The sequence below is a fragment of the Protopterus annectens genome, chromosome 5.part0 (assembly GCF_019279795.1).
Source record: "Protopterus annectens isolate FY-2018-M chromosome 5.part0, PAN1.0, whole genome shotgun sequence".
NCBI lineage: Eukaryota > Metazoa > Chordata > Ceratodontiformes > Protopteridae > Protopterus > Protopterus annectens.
The window spans coordinates 812,823,074-812,835,575 of NC_056735.1; the positions used below are offsets into that span (position 1 = coordinate 812,823,074).

Below are 12,502 nucleotides of genomic sequence, written 5' to 3' on the forward strand. Positions count from 1 at the left end.
ACTATAAAATTTAGGGGATGAAATTTGATGTGGGCTTATGTGATATTAGCCTGGCTTGGTGCAGGAGCAGAGCCAGTTGTTAGTGAGGTGGTCTTTGAGCAGAGTTTTGAATTGGTGTCAGTTGGTAGCATTTAGATGTGTTGAGGAATTGAGTTCCAAAGTTTAGAAATGTGGTGGGAGTAGAGGGCGTCCCCAGCTTTGTTGTTGCTTTTGGATACTTGGAGGAGTGTTTTGTGCGAGGATCATTCTTGCTGAGTGTTGATATATGGTTGGAGTAATTGTTGTAGGGCTGGGGTTCTGTTTGGCTGGTATATTAGTTGGTGAGTAAAGACAAGTTGGGTATAGATTAGTTGTGGGAATTCTAGCCAATTTATTTGTTTTAGGGTAGGGCAGTGGCGGGACCTATATGGGGAGCTAGTGGCAAACTTGGCTATTTTATTGTAGGCTGATTCAAGTTTGGTAAGGTCAGTTTTGTTAAGGTTTGTAAAGATGGGAGATGCATAGAGAACAGTAGATAAGAGATGAGTCCTGGCGATGCTTAGTCTAGAATGGCTAGGTAAGAAAGGATTAATTTGGTAAAGAGAGCCTAGTTTGATATGTGTTTTTTTAATGGTTTGAAAGAGGTGTAGGTCAAATTTTAATTTGCTATCAGTTGTGACACCTAGTAATCTGGTATGTGAGCTGGTGTTTATGATTGTGTTGTTGGAGTGGATTTAAAAAGTGGCTGAGGGATTGGGTGTTTTGGTGGGGAGAAAGAGCATGAGTTTGGTCTTGTTTGGGTTCAGTATGAAGTTAGTGTTAGTTAGCCAGAATTCTACTTCTAGAAAGGATTGTTGTGTTATAGCCTGTAGTTGTGTCAGAGAGGGGGTGGAGCATATCAATATAGAGTCATCTGCATATTGGATGACAGAGGCGAGAGATGTGAATTTATGGAGTTGATTTGCGAAGATGGTAAAAAGTAAGGGGCCTAATATGGAGCTTTGTGGAACTCCTATGTTAACAGGGAGCAAAGATGATAGCTCCTGTTGCCATCTAACAACCTGCTGGCGTTTGGTTAGATAGCTGTGGAACCAAGCTAGGGAAGAATGACTGAGATATAATGTGGCCAGTTCTGGCAGCAGTTTTTGGTGTGAAACTGTGTCAAATGCCTTTGAGAGATCTAGAAAGATGGATGAGACATATTTATTCTGATTTCTGTGTTCATTTATTGTGTTAGTAAAACTGAGGAAGGCGGTTGTGGTGCTGTGGTGGAGGCAAAAACCATGTTGTGTGTTTAATAGGAGGTTATTGGAAAAAAAGGTAGTTTAGAAGCTGGGAGTAAATACATTTTTCTAGTATTTTGGAGAGAGGTGAAAGAATGGCAACTGGCCTGTAATTAGTAAGCTCGGTAGAGTTGCCACCTTTATGTAGTCGGGTGATATAGGAGACTTTCCAGGTTAGTGGTACATAGTTCTCAGAGATAGAGCAGTTGATGAGGATAGAAATGGGGTAGGCTATGACTTCAGAAGCAGCTTTGAGGAATTCTGATAGGAGGTTGCTAGCTGCTAGGCTGGTGGGCTTGAGCTTACTGAGTAGATTTTTATGGTATGGGTTGGGACGGGGTTAAAGGAGAAGGAGTTTACACCCTCATTGTTGGCTACGGGGATTGTAGTGGTGATGTTTTGGTCATAGTCAATAAGTGAGTGGATTGTGTTTATTAAAAAAGAATTGAATCGTGTTGCAATGTTATCATTTGATGGGGGTGTGTTAGGATTGGGGGTTTGTTAATAGTGGCGCAACATTTTTAGGGTTGTTTTTGTTTCTTTGCATTGCAGTGATGTGGTAGGCTTTTTTGTCAGCTTTTATCTGGGATTTGGCTTTATTCCTAAGTTGTTTGAAAAGAAGAATTTTGTCATTGCTTTTGTTAGTTAGCCAGTATTCCCATACCTTGTCCCTTTCTTTTAATAGGTCTTTGGTATTGTTTCTAAGGCAGGGTGTGTGGTGATGTTTTATTCTAGCTATTCTTCTGGGGGGCAGGATGTTTAGGATGTTGAGGAATGTGGTGTTAAAGTGTTGAACAGTGTCATCTAGCAGTAGTGTTTTGAGGGGGGACCAGTTAATTTGTTGGAAGAGGGAGTTGAAAATGTGGGTATTAAATTTTTTCTTGTTGCAGATTAACCTATATACTACTTGTCTAGGTGGGCTAAGATTGTTTCTGATTAGGTATATGGGTAGGTTGTCACTTATGGTACTGTGGAGGCATCCTGCTAGAAGGGGTGTGTTTTTTTTTATTTGTGAGGTCCAATCCAGGATGGATTGTCTGTTGGAGGTTTTGTCTGTTCTTGCGGGGTTTTGTATGAGCTGGGAGAAACCATATACATTTATGAAATCAGATGGATTATTGGAATTTTAGGTTGACCAGTCAGTGTTGAGGTCACCCATAATTATGGTTTCTTGGTGGAAGGTTGTGGATAGCCAGTGAAGTATGTCTTCAACAGTGTTAGTGTTATCTCCTGGAGGGACATATTTAGCCACTATGATAAGTGTTTATTTTTTGTTGATATTCAGTTTGGTGATGAGTAATTCTGCATTGTTAGATGTAGGAAGTGTGGTGTTGATAACTTCTAGGGCTAGATTTTGTTTAAACATTATTGCTACACCTCCTCCACATTTATTTTGACGATCAAGTCTATATATGTCGAACCCTGGTGGAAGTATTTCATTGTTTTTGACATGTGGCTTAAGCCAAGTTTCAGTCAAAATGGTTATGTCAGGGGAAGGTAAGTCAATTAGTGTATGCAGGTCAGGGATTTTGTTTAGTATACTTCTTAAATTTATATTAAGGAACAGCAGAAGTGTTGTTTGTGGTGAAGGGCTATGGTGGAGTTGATTGAGATGTAAGTGGCAGTTTGCTTATTGGTAGTCTTGAGACCATAGCTGGGGTGGATGTCACCACTGAATTTTAGTTTTGATAATATATGAAATAAAGTTGTTATAAATTTGCTTAGTTGTTTGTGATTTCCAAATAGTGGTTCATGTTTGTGTCTGGTTTGATGGTGTTTAAGTGGGAGGTAGTCTATTTTTGTGTTGCTGCAGAGGTTGGGTGAGATTTGGGAGTTGTAGTGGTAGGTTATGGGCAGTGGAGAGATGATGATGGAGTTGGTGGGGTGGCCATAGTAGATGGGAGTATAGAAGTTAGTTAAATGATAAAGAAGGGCTAGTGTGAATAGGTTGGCTGTGTGGAGAGATAAAGTAGTAAATATTGTTTGCTTTAGTGGATGTAATGATGTATGTTTTAATGAATGCAACATTGTGTGCTTTATTAGTGTGTTGAGTTTGTTAGAGTGGGACTAACAGCATGTGGTTAGTGTGTTTTGTGAGATGTTGGAGGGGGAGGTGATAGTTGTGAGTTTGTGGGTATCTGGTAGAGCAGGGATTAATCAGATAGGAGGGTGACTATGTGGGAGGTCAGAACAGCTGAATGTATTGGTGGATATGTGTTGTATTGTAATGGTGGGGGAGGGGTATAGTGGAGATTGGCCTGTTTTGATTACAGGGAGTGACTGTTAGATGCGTATGAAACCATGTTAACAAAATCTTATGGAAAACAGTTTGGCTCAACAAAGCCGGTGATAAGTTTTCCGAGTGATGTCTAGATAACCTCAGATACTGAAATCACATTAGATTATAATGAAAAAGAACTGTGCAAATTGGATCCAAACAAACCTCAGGAAGTAAATGCAATTCATAATAATGACCTGAGAACACTTCACGAAGAACTTACAATACCATCATATCTATTATTAACTAGGTCATATAAATATGGGGAGAGTCCCCAAGACTGGAGGCATGTGCTTATTAAACCTGTCCTAAAGGGAAAGGGGAGTAGGACAAACCCGGACTCATACAGACCCTTAAGTCTAGTTTCATGTTGTGGAAACATAATGGTGACGGTAATATTGGATAAGTTATTGTATCAGAATTGGAAAGGGTGGGACTTGAAACCATATATCAGCATGCATTTGTTGAAAATAGATCAAATGCAACCTGTAACATGATGTTTTATAACATAATAACAGCTATGAATGAAAAATTGTGCTGTGATGTAATTTTCATACACAGATTTAACCTCAGCATTTGACAAAGTTATACACAAAACTCTGATAAAAAAATTAGAATAACTAGGTATTGATGTATTCTTGTTAAGATGGATATCTGCATGGCTTAAAAATAGGACATGGCAAGTATCATACAGCAACTGGACAGGTGAAATTCTTAATTGCATTCAGCGTGCCTCTTAGGGCTTTGCCCTAGGCCATTACTCCTTTAGATTTTATCTTTCAGACCTATGTTTTTCATCTGACTTGTTCTACAGTTTATATGCAGATGACCTGAAATTGGCTAAACTGATTACAAGTGTTATAGATAGGGCATGTCTGCAAAAGGACTTGACTAAATTGATCATTTGGACACAAGATTATAATATGCTGATAAATGCAATGAAAAGTAAGCATATGAGATTTGGAGGCATAAATTAAAAGGTGAATATTTAATGCAGCAAACAGTGATTGAAACTGTTGATTAATTTAAGGACTCGGGTATATGGCCTGATCCAGCTTTGATTTTTTCTAATCATATCAACCAATTTGTTAATGATAGTTATAGAGCTATAGGTTGTATAAAAATATTTATAAAGTCTAGGAAATTAGAAATTATGAAGTCATTATTTGTTAATTACATTAGAACCAAACTTGAGTAAGAAATAACAATATGGAAACCTTGTAAGAAACAAAGTATGAATAAATGGGAAAGAGCACAGCAAAAATATACCAAGGGCATCCATGGATGTGAAAATGTAAGTTATTATGAAAGATTGAAAAATCTGTACCTGTACAGTGTCTCTTATAGATATTTATGAGGAAATATGCTTCAGGTATCTAGGGCATTTAGAAACAACTACCTCTGGGAATGTTTGGAGCTATCAAAAGTTGTAGAGGATCATCAGACAACCTATGTTTAAGATTCTATAGGAACGAGAAATGTACTAATTGGTTCTCTAACAAACCATCTGATGGATGGAACAGACTACCAAATAACATTAAAGCAAGGACTCGTTCAGATTTTTTAGGAACTGCCTGGACACTTAGTATTGAACAAAATAGAACAACCGTTTTGATATACTGGCAGGCTAGAAGGAGAGTAATGGCCATGTTTGAAATATTTGTATGTGCATATGTATGTATCTATGCAACTGCTTTGAATGCCTTTCATAGGTTATGAATATTGTCCCAGTTAGGAGGCAATTGTCCATGTTTATTCATGTGTCATCAGTAAATATATAAAGAAAAGTCATGGTGCTACATCCTGTCCAAAATCTGTGGTCCTGTGGAGAGTGAATTCTGTATTTTTGAAGGTGATAATTTAGCCGGTTTTCTATATGCCTTTCAAAATTTTTTCTGAATGTAGGAGTAAAGACATTCACCTGAAGTCACAGGCTGTGGTGAGGCTGAACATCTTGGGAAATGGTGTGATTCTGGCTTTTTTCCATTGGAAAGGCAAGATATTCTTTGTGATACATAAATGGTACAAGTATTTTATTGAGAAGACAGGTCTATATCAGAAGATCGAAGTTTCAAAACTTCGAATCTGATATGGTTGACACCATATGATCGAAGCCTTGAAACTTTGAATCTTTTAATGGAGATCTCCGTACAATGTGTAAAGGTAAGATTTCCCTTTTCTGCACTGTAGTGCGATCTCAGAGTTGGTATATTTAAGTAGTGGGGAGTGTGAGAGCGCAGGGGGGCTTGCCCCCCTGCTTAGAGCATTTAAATGGTTTGTTTTTGCAGGTTGTTGTGTTTTATTACATTTTCGATGTTTCAAGACTTCGATTATATGGTGTCTGCCACATCAGATTTGATGTTTTGAAGCTTTGATAATGTAATATAGACCCAAGAAGACTATGTGATCTTTGCAAAATAAGACAAAACTGTGGCCAATTAATCCAGGGGGACAGTTGGGGGGAATTGAATCAAGTAATTTAGAAATGTGTTTAGTGAATAGTACTTCGAATGTAAGGGTAGACAGCAGTAAATACCTTAAGGACATCAGTGGGAGTTATGCATTCACTGGATATTCATGACGTTTTTGCAGAGGCTCATGGTGGAGGAATGGGCTCAGAGTCGTAGTTTGGTGTTATGATGCCTTGGCCAGCACCCCATTCTCATGTACCTATATATATATATATATATATATATATCTATATATATAGATGTAGAGATAGATATATGCATAGACAGATATATATATATATATATATATATATATATATATATATATATATATATATATATATATATATATATATATCTGTTCCCCACTTTAAAAGAGGGTCCTCTCCCTTCTAACAAACAGCTTGCTGCAACTAGTGATAACAGCCCTAAATGCAATTGCAGTACGAGCATTAATTTCTCATTGCTGATCCTGTACTACCATTCAAGTGATATCTGTTGATTGTATCCCTTAGCACTTTGCCCCCAGAGGAGCTACCCCCTTTGCCCCATCCTAGCTATGGCTCCATATAGCCTGCCATGTTATTGAATCGTTCCCCAAATTTCTTTTGGTTGTATTGTACTGTATTTCGTGCTGCAGTGAGTGTTAAATTTATGCCTTTTGGTTGATTTTTTGGTTAAGTTTCAAAGCTGGAGGGACCAGTCCTCGTTTTCTTTGTTAATGACTTTTTCTGCATTTTCCAGGCTTGACCCCTAAAATGCAAGGTCTGATAATCTTGGGAAGGTATGGGTGGTGAAGCAAAAAAAAAAAAGTTAGTAAGCTTCCATTTGTCAAACTGCATGACTCTGAACTAGTCACTTAAGCAGACAGTGTCCATGCGGAAAATCTGGATCAGTACAAAAATTAGTAAAATTAAAATAAATAAATCCATGAGTGCACTGGCATCCTAGTGCACCAAGGAGAAATTACTTTGTTCAATGAATTGATTGTCATTTTTATACTCAATACAGACAGACAGGTAATCAGTAAGGCCACAAATAAGCTTGACTGGAATAACCAAAACTAAATGTCCATCTGACAATGCATAGATTCTGTGCTATTTTTATCTTACGTAAGTCAATGCGACCAGAAGATTTTCTCACATTTACTAGGATAAAGCAGTTTGTTGCAGTCCTTTAAAATAGTTTATACTACTGTCTAACATGTGAAAGTTCTCAGAAATAAATATCTGAGTCCAGCTATCAGTAAATGGTAAATATTTTATAATTTATTAACATAATTTCTTTCATCACACTTACTGGACCCATTTGCTGAATGAACTTTTAAATGTTTGTCTCGACAGTGGAATTTATTTAATATCTTTAGTTTATTTATTTTCTTATTTAGTTTATCATACTGAGTTCATTTTATTCTGTGACTGTGTGCATTTTGCAATTCCTGCTTATTTTAATATAGCAGTATACTCCTGGTGAAAAGAAACTGTTTAGGACATTTCAATCAGGATTTGTTCATGTCTAGTGGAGTGATTCTTTTTTTTTTTCAGGACCACTTTTGTAGCCCATTATCCACCCAAAGGAACAAATGATGATGAAGGAACATCTTCCTAATTTTATCTAATGTTTAAATAAGAATCCATTATTTTATTTTATTTTTTACAAATCATGTTGAAGTACATGTCATTTACCCAAGAACTCACTCTTACAATATGCAATTCATTGTACAAGATGACATTTTTGAGCAGATAATCTCTTAGGTAATAAGTAATGCATATTCGATCAGGGACAAATACAAATGTGTTTTAAAATATTTATGTATAATGCCAAATCAACCATATCAGTCTTATTTTTCTATATGATGAGGATCTTGTTAAAAGTATACTACATCTATGTATGATGCATACCAATACCAGACTTTATTTCAGCAGCATATTAGGTAAAAATGGATTTAGTCAAGATTAATTTGATCACAGCATCCAAAGCACAACCAATACTGGTGAAAAACTACTCTATCTAGGGGGAAGCCATCTGCACCCACATGAAGTTATTTGTTACCCAATTTCTTTAAATGAACACACACACACACACACACACACACACACACACACACACACACACACACACACACACACACACACACACACGCACACACGCCCACACACCCACACACACACACACACACACACACACACACACACACACACACACACACACACACACACACACAAACACACACACACACACACACACACACACACACACACACTAAAATCGAGTTTAACATAAAACACCATTTCCTTTCTGTCTGACAGTGATAAAACTAAAGAAATGACACAGAAAAAAAAAACAAGAAGCAAAATTGTCACAGCCAATGTTGCTTACTAGTCTTCTCAGAAAATGTAACCAATGAACAAAATATAACACTGCAGAGTAAATAACTTAAACGTACATCCCTATCCTTCTATCACCTCATAACATTTTGACTCAGTTCCTGATTATATGCATATGGTCTTCAAGTGAAATGAAACCTCTTTCAAAAAGTAGGAGGTGTACTGGAAGAATGTGACTCAATTCAAAGGCATCTATAAAATTTGTCTTGGCAAAAAAAAAAATATTTAATATACATTTCTGTAGACTCATAATGATAAGTTTTCAAAGAGATTTGTATTTCTAACAACATTACCAATCAGATCATTTTCATACCCTTTTAAAATATTTTATTACTAGCAAGCGAATTTCTTTAGATTTCATCCCATATATTATTGGGTTTAAAGCTGAAGGTACCACAATATAAAGGACTGAAAAGAAGGCATGAATGTGGGATGAAAATCTATTCTCAAAAATAAATACTAGTATATATAATGCTGAGAACAGATAAAGCATTAGAATAACAAACAAATGGGAGCTGCAAGTGCTAAAAACCTTTTTGCGTGCCTCCTGTGATCTTAGCTTTATAACAGCAATAATAATCATATAATATGACAAACCAATTAAGAAAGTATCAAATGGACTTACTAAAAAAAGGGCAATAGTCATATAATTATCACTCATAAATGTATGTGTACATGCATTGTTAATCACAGCAAAGTATTCACAAAAAACATTGTTAACAGTACATTTGTTGCAGTATGTCAACATTCGAGCAATTGCAGGAATAGGCATTACAAAACAAAGACTTCGTATTATAATAAACACACATCCTTTGAAAATAAATGCATTTGTCATTATAGATGAATATCGCAGAGGCTTACATACTGCAACATAGCGATCATAGGCCATTAATACTAACAGTGATGACTCCATTACTGTTGGAAAATAAACAACAAACATCTGAATGAAGCAGACATCAAATGGAATAATGTGTGCTCCAAACCATAAAGTTACTAAAAGACTTGGCAGTAGCGTAACACCTGAGACAAAATCTGCTGCTGCTAAGATACAAATTAAGATGTACATAGGTTCATGCAGACTTGCTTCTTTTATTACAATTGTCATGATAGTTAGATTACCGAAACATGTCAAGAAAAACATTACTGTGAAAGGAATTGAAAGTACATGATTCCATTTCTCAAATCCAGGGAAGCCACTTAGGACAAATTCTTGATCTTGACTGCTGGTATTGCTGATTTTTACTGAACAACATGATAAATTGTCCATAATGATCTGTAACTAAGCAGACAAAATCTTGTTATTTCATTTTATTTTTTGACCTTCACTAATTAGCAGATATATCCTTTGATGTTATTTTCCATTTTTCATATTAATTAAAAACAGTTCTAGCATTAACCAGCATCAGTAGCTGTTTTGACTTGGGAATGCATTCTCCTGGTTATCCTGAGGAACATGAAGAAAGTACAGTTGTGTAAGCAGTTACCACAACAGTAGATGTTTGAAAGATCACTGTTGCAATATCGTTATGGGTTATGTGCTGCTAAGGACATAACAGCTGGGCAGCATCCAACGCTTCAGGGCACCTTCTATGCACCCAAACCATTAGTCACCTGAAGCTGAGGAGACTGATAAGGCAGGTTTTGGTGACAAAACCTTCAGAGGTTTCATGCCAATAGAGAAAAGAATGCTAAAGCCCTGACAAGGACAATGTTAGGAAAATAAATATAAAGATCCTCACTCTGGCAACAAAAATATGCAAATAGAAGGGGGTGGAGGGAGGGAGTAGCTACTGCAGCAATGATCATTCAAACATCTACTGTTATGGTAAGTTTACTTGCAAAACTGCACTATGTTTATCATAAGGCTCACTGCTGTAAAAACCTTAGCTATAGTAGTAGACTACCATAGCATACACTGACTTGGTGGAGGAAGGAAAAAAGGTTCAGGAGTCCCTGAATAATGGTCCTAGCAAACCCTGTCCTTGACCTGAAGAATGAATATAGTTTATAGTGCTTTGTTTTATTGTACACAAAGAACCAAGTTGTTGCTTCTAGAATTCTTCTATTATTCAACCCTTTTCAAAAAAAACACTGTTGAAATCAAGGCACTGGTAGAATGAGCCTTAACCCTGCCTGGAATTGTCTTGGGTGAGGATAACTGCCCTTCCGCTGGCTGGCGCTGATGCGGTTCTAGTATGTATGATGTGCTCTGCACAGTGTACATCAGAGAGCTGCAAACAAATGCAACAGAGAAGAAAAGTTGCTTTTTTTTTTTTGTTTGTTTATGTTTGTTAAATGGTTTTTAACGAGAGATTTTTAAAAAAATAACGGAGGAGATGTTTGCTTTATTTTAAAACTGTCTCGCTATGTTAAACCTAATAAAAGATAATTGCAAGAGGCAATGACTTGGACATATGTTCTGACACATTATGTCCTTTTTTTTCTTACCTTTACAACAGAAGGAGAAAACTGATGCAGAATAAGGTGAAGTCACAAGACTGGAAAAACTCTGTTATCAGCCTCAATAAAAAGTTGAGATCCCTCATCAAATCCTCTAAAGCTAGCTATGATGACAGAATTGCAGCAGATAGTAAAGAAAACCACAAGGTCTTGTATAGTTATGTAAAGAATCGCCATGGCAATACCCAGATTTTCTCTGAACTGCTGCACAATGTTACTTCCTATACAGAGCCAACAGATATTGCCACTATATTGGCCGACAGATTCAATGCCAACTATACCCCTCTCCCCCCAGGGGACCAGTCACAATACCAGTATATTGCTAGGCACCCAGTATTACTGCTGCACAGGCTAGAACAACACTGTCCAAGACCAAGAATCTAGCTTCTATGGGACCTGACAATATCCCTGGCTGTGTTCTACATGAACTACAGAGTTAACTGGTACCTCACCTGTGTACCCTGTTCAATTACAGCCTCACCTCTGGTTTTGTCCCTACCAAATGGTGAACTGCTACAGTCATCTCTCTCCACAAAGGAGAAGTGACTACAGACCCTGGGAACTATCTCCCCATTAGTCTGATGAGTCTGATATGCAAAGCTATGGAACACATCATCATGGACCTAATAAACAAGGATATAGGGAATCTCCAAACTCTGGATCCCACACAGTTTGGTTTTGTGAAGGGTACATCATGCCTGCTTAACTTGGTCAACTTCTTTGAGTCAGTCACCATAGCTGTGAATGAAGGCAAGGTGGTTCATACACCCTACATTAATATGGCCAAGGCCTTTGATACCATTCCTCACTAAGGAATCACAGAAAAACTCACTAAGCTAGGCATCAACCCCTATATCACTAGGTGGGTTGTAAACTGGCTTACAGGTAGAACCCACAGTGTGAAAGTTGCTGACTCCAAGTCAGACTGCCAACCAGTCACTAGTGGAGTACAGGGTTCGGTCCTGGTTCCTCTCCTGTTTGGTATTTACTTCTCTGAAGTCCAGGCCAACACAAAGGGACTCTGGCTGACAAAGTTCGCAGACAATTGCAAGTTGAGAGCTATTATTAACTCCCTGAGTGATGTTGACATCCTAAAGAAAGGCTTCATTGAGACCAACGAATGGTGTCAGAACCATGGCCTTAAGCTCAATGCCAAAAAATGTATCGTCATTCCCTTTGGGAAAAACCCAGTTCCCAAGAATTACCACATTGATGGTAGTCCACTAAACACAGAAGGCATTATAAGAGATCTGGGAACACAGGTTGACAGCAACCTCTCTTTTGACCACCACATTGCCATTGTGGTCAGAAAGTCCTTCTATGTGGCACATCTCATTACTAAGGGTTTTGCATCCAGGAAGAAAGAGGTCATTGTCTCCCTCTACTCTTCCCTCATTAGGCCAATCATTGAGTACAATGCCCCATTTGGGATGTGCCTCACTAAACACCTGAAACAAATGGAGAGGCCACAAAAGTACCTCACAAAGAGGATCCTAGGCCTTAAGCATTTGTCTTATATGGACAGACTAAAAAAACTCTGACTATTCTCAGTCTCATATCGCCTACTTAGAGGCGATCTCTGCTTGACTTACAAAGCCATGTGTGACCCAGCTCTGTTAGAAAGCATTTATATTACATTACTGAACATTTACAAGTTTGAATATT

General features: G+C 37.5%; 1 protein-coding gene across 1 annotated transcript; it reads right to left on the reverse strand.

Annotated features, from left to right (window-relative positions):
* Positions 1 to 8,684: 8,684 nt before the first annotated feature.
* Positions 8,685 to 9,644, reverse strand: LOC122802201 (olfactory receptor 56A1-like). The gene has a single exon (XM_044071865.1). The coding sequence runs from the start codon at positions 9,642 to 9,644 to the stop codon at positions 8,685 to 8,687; it is 960 nt and encodes a 319-aa protein (XP_043927800.1).
* Between the last annotated feature and the right edge of the window lie 2,858 nt (positions 9,645 to 12,502).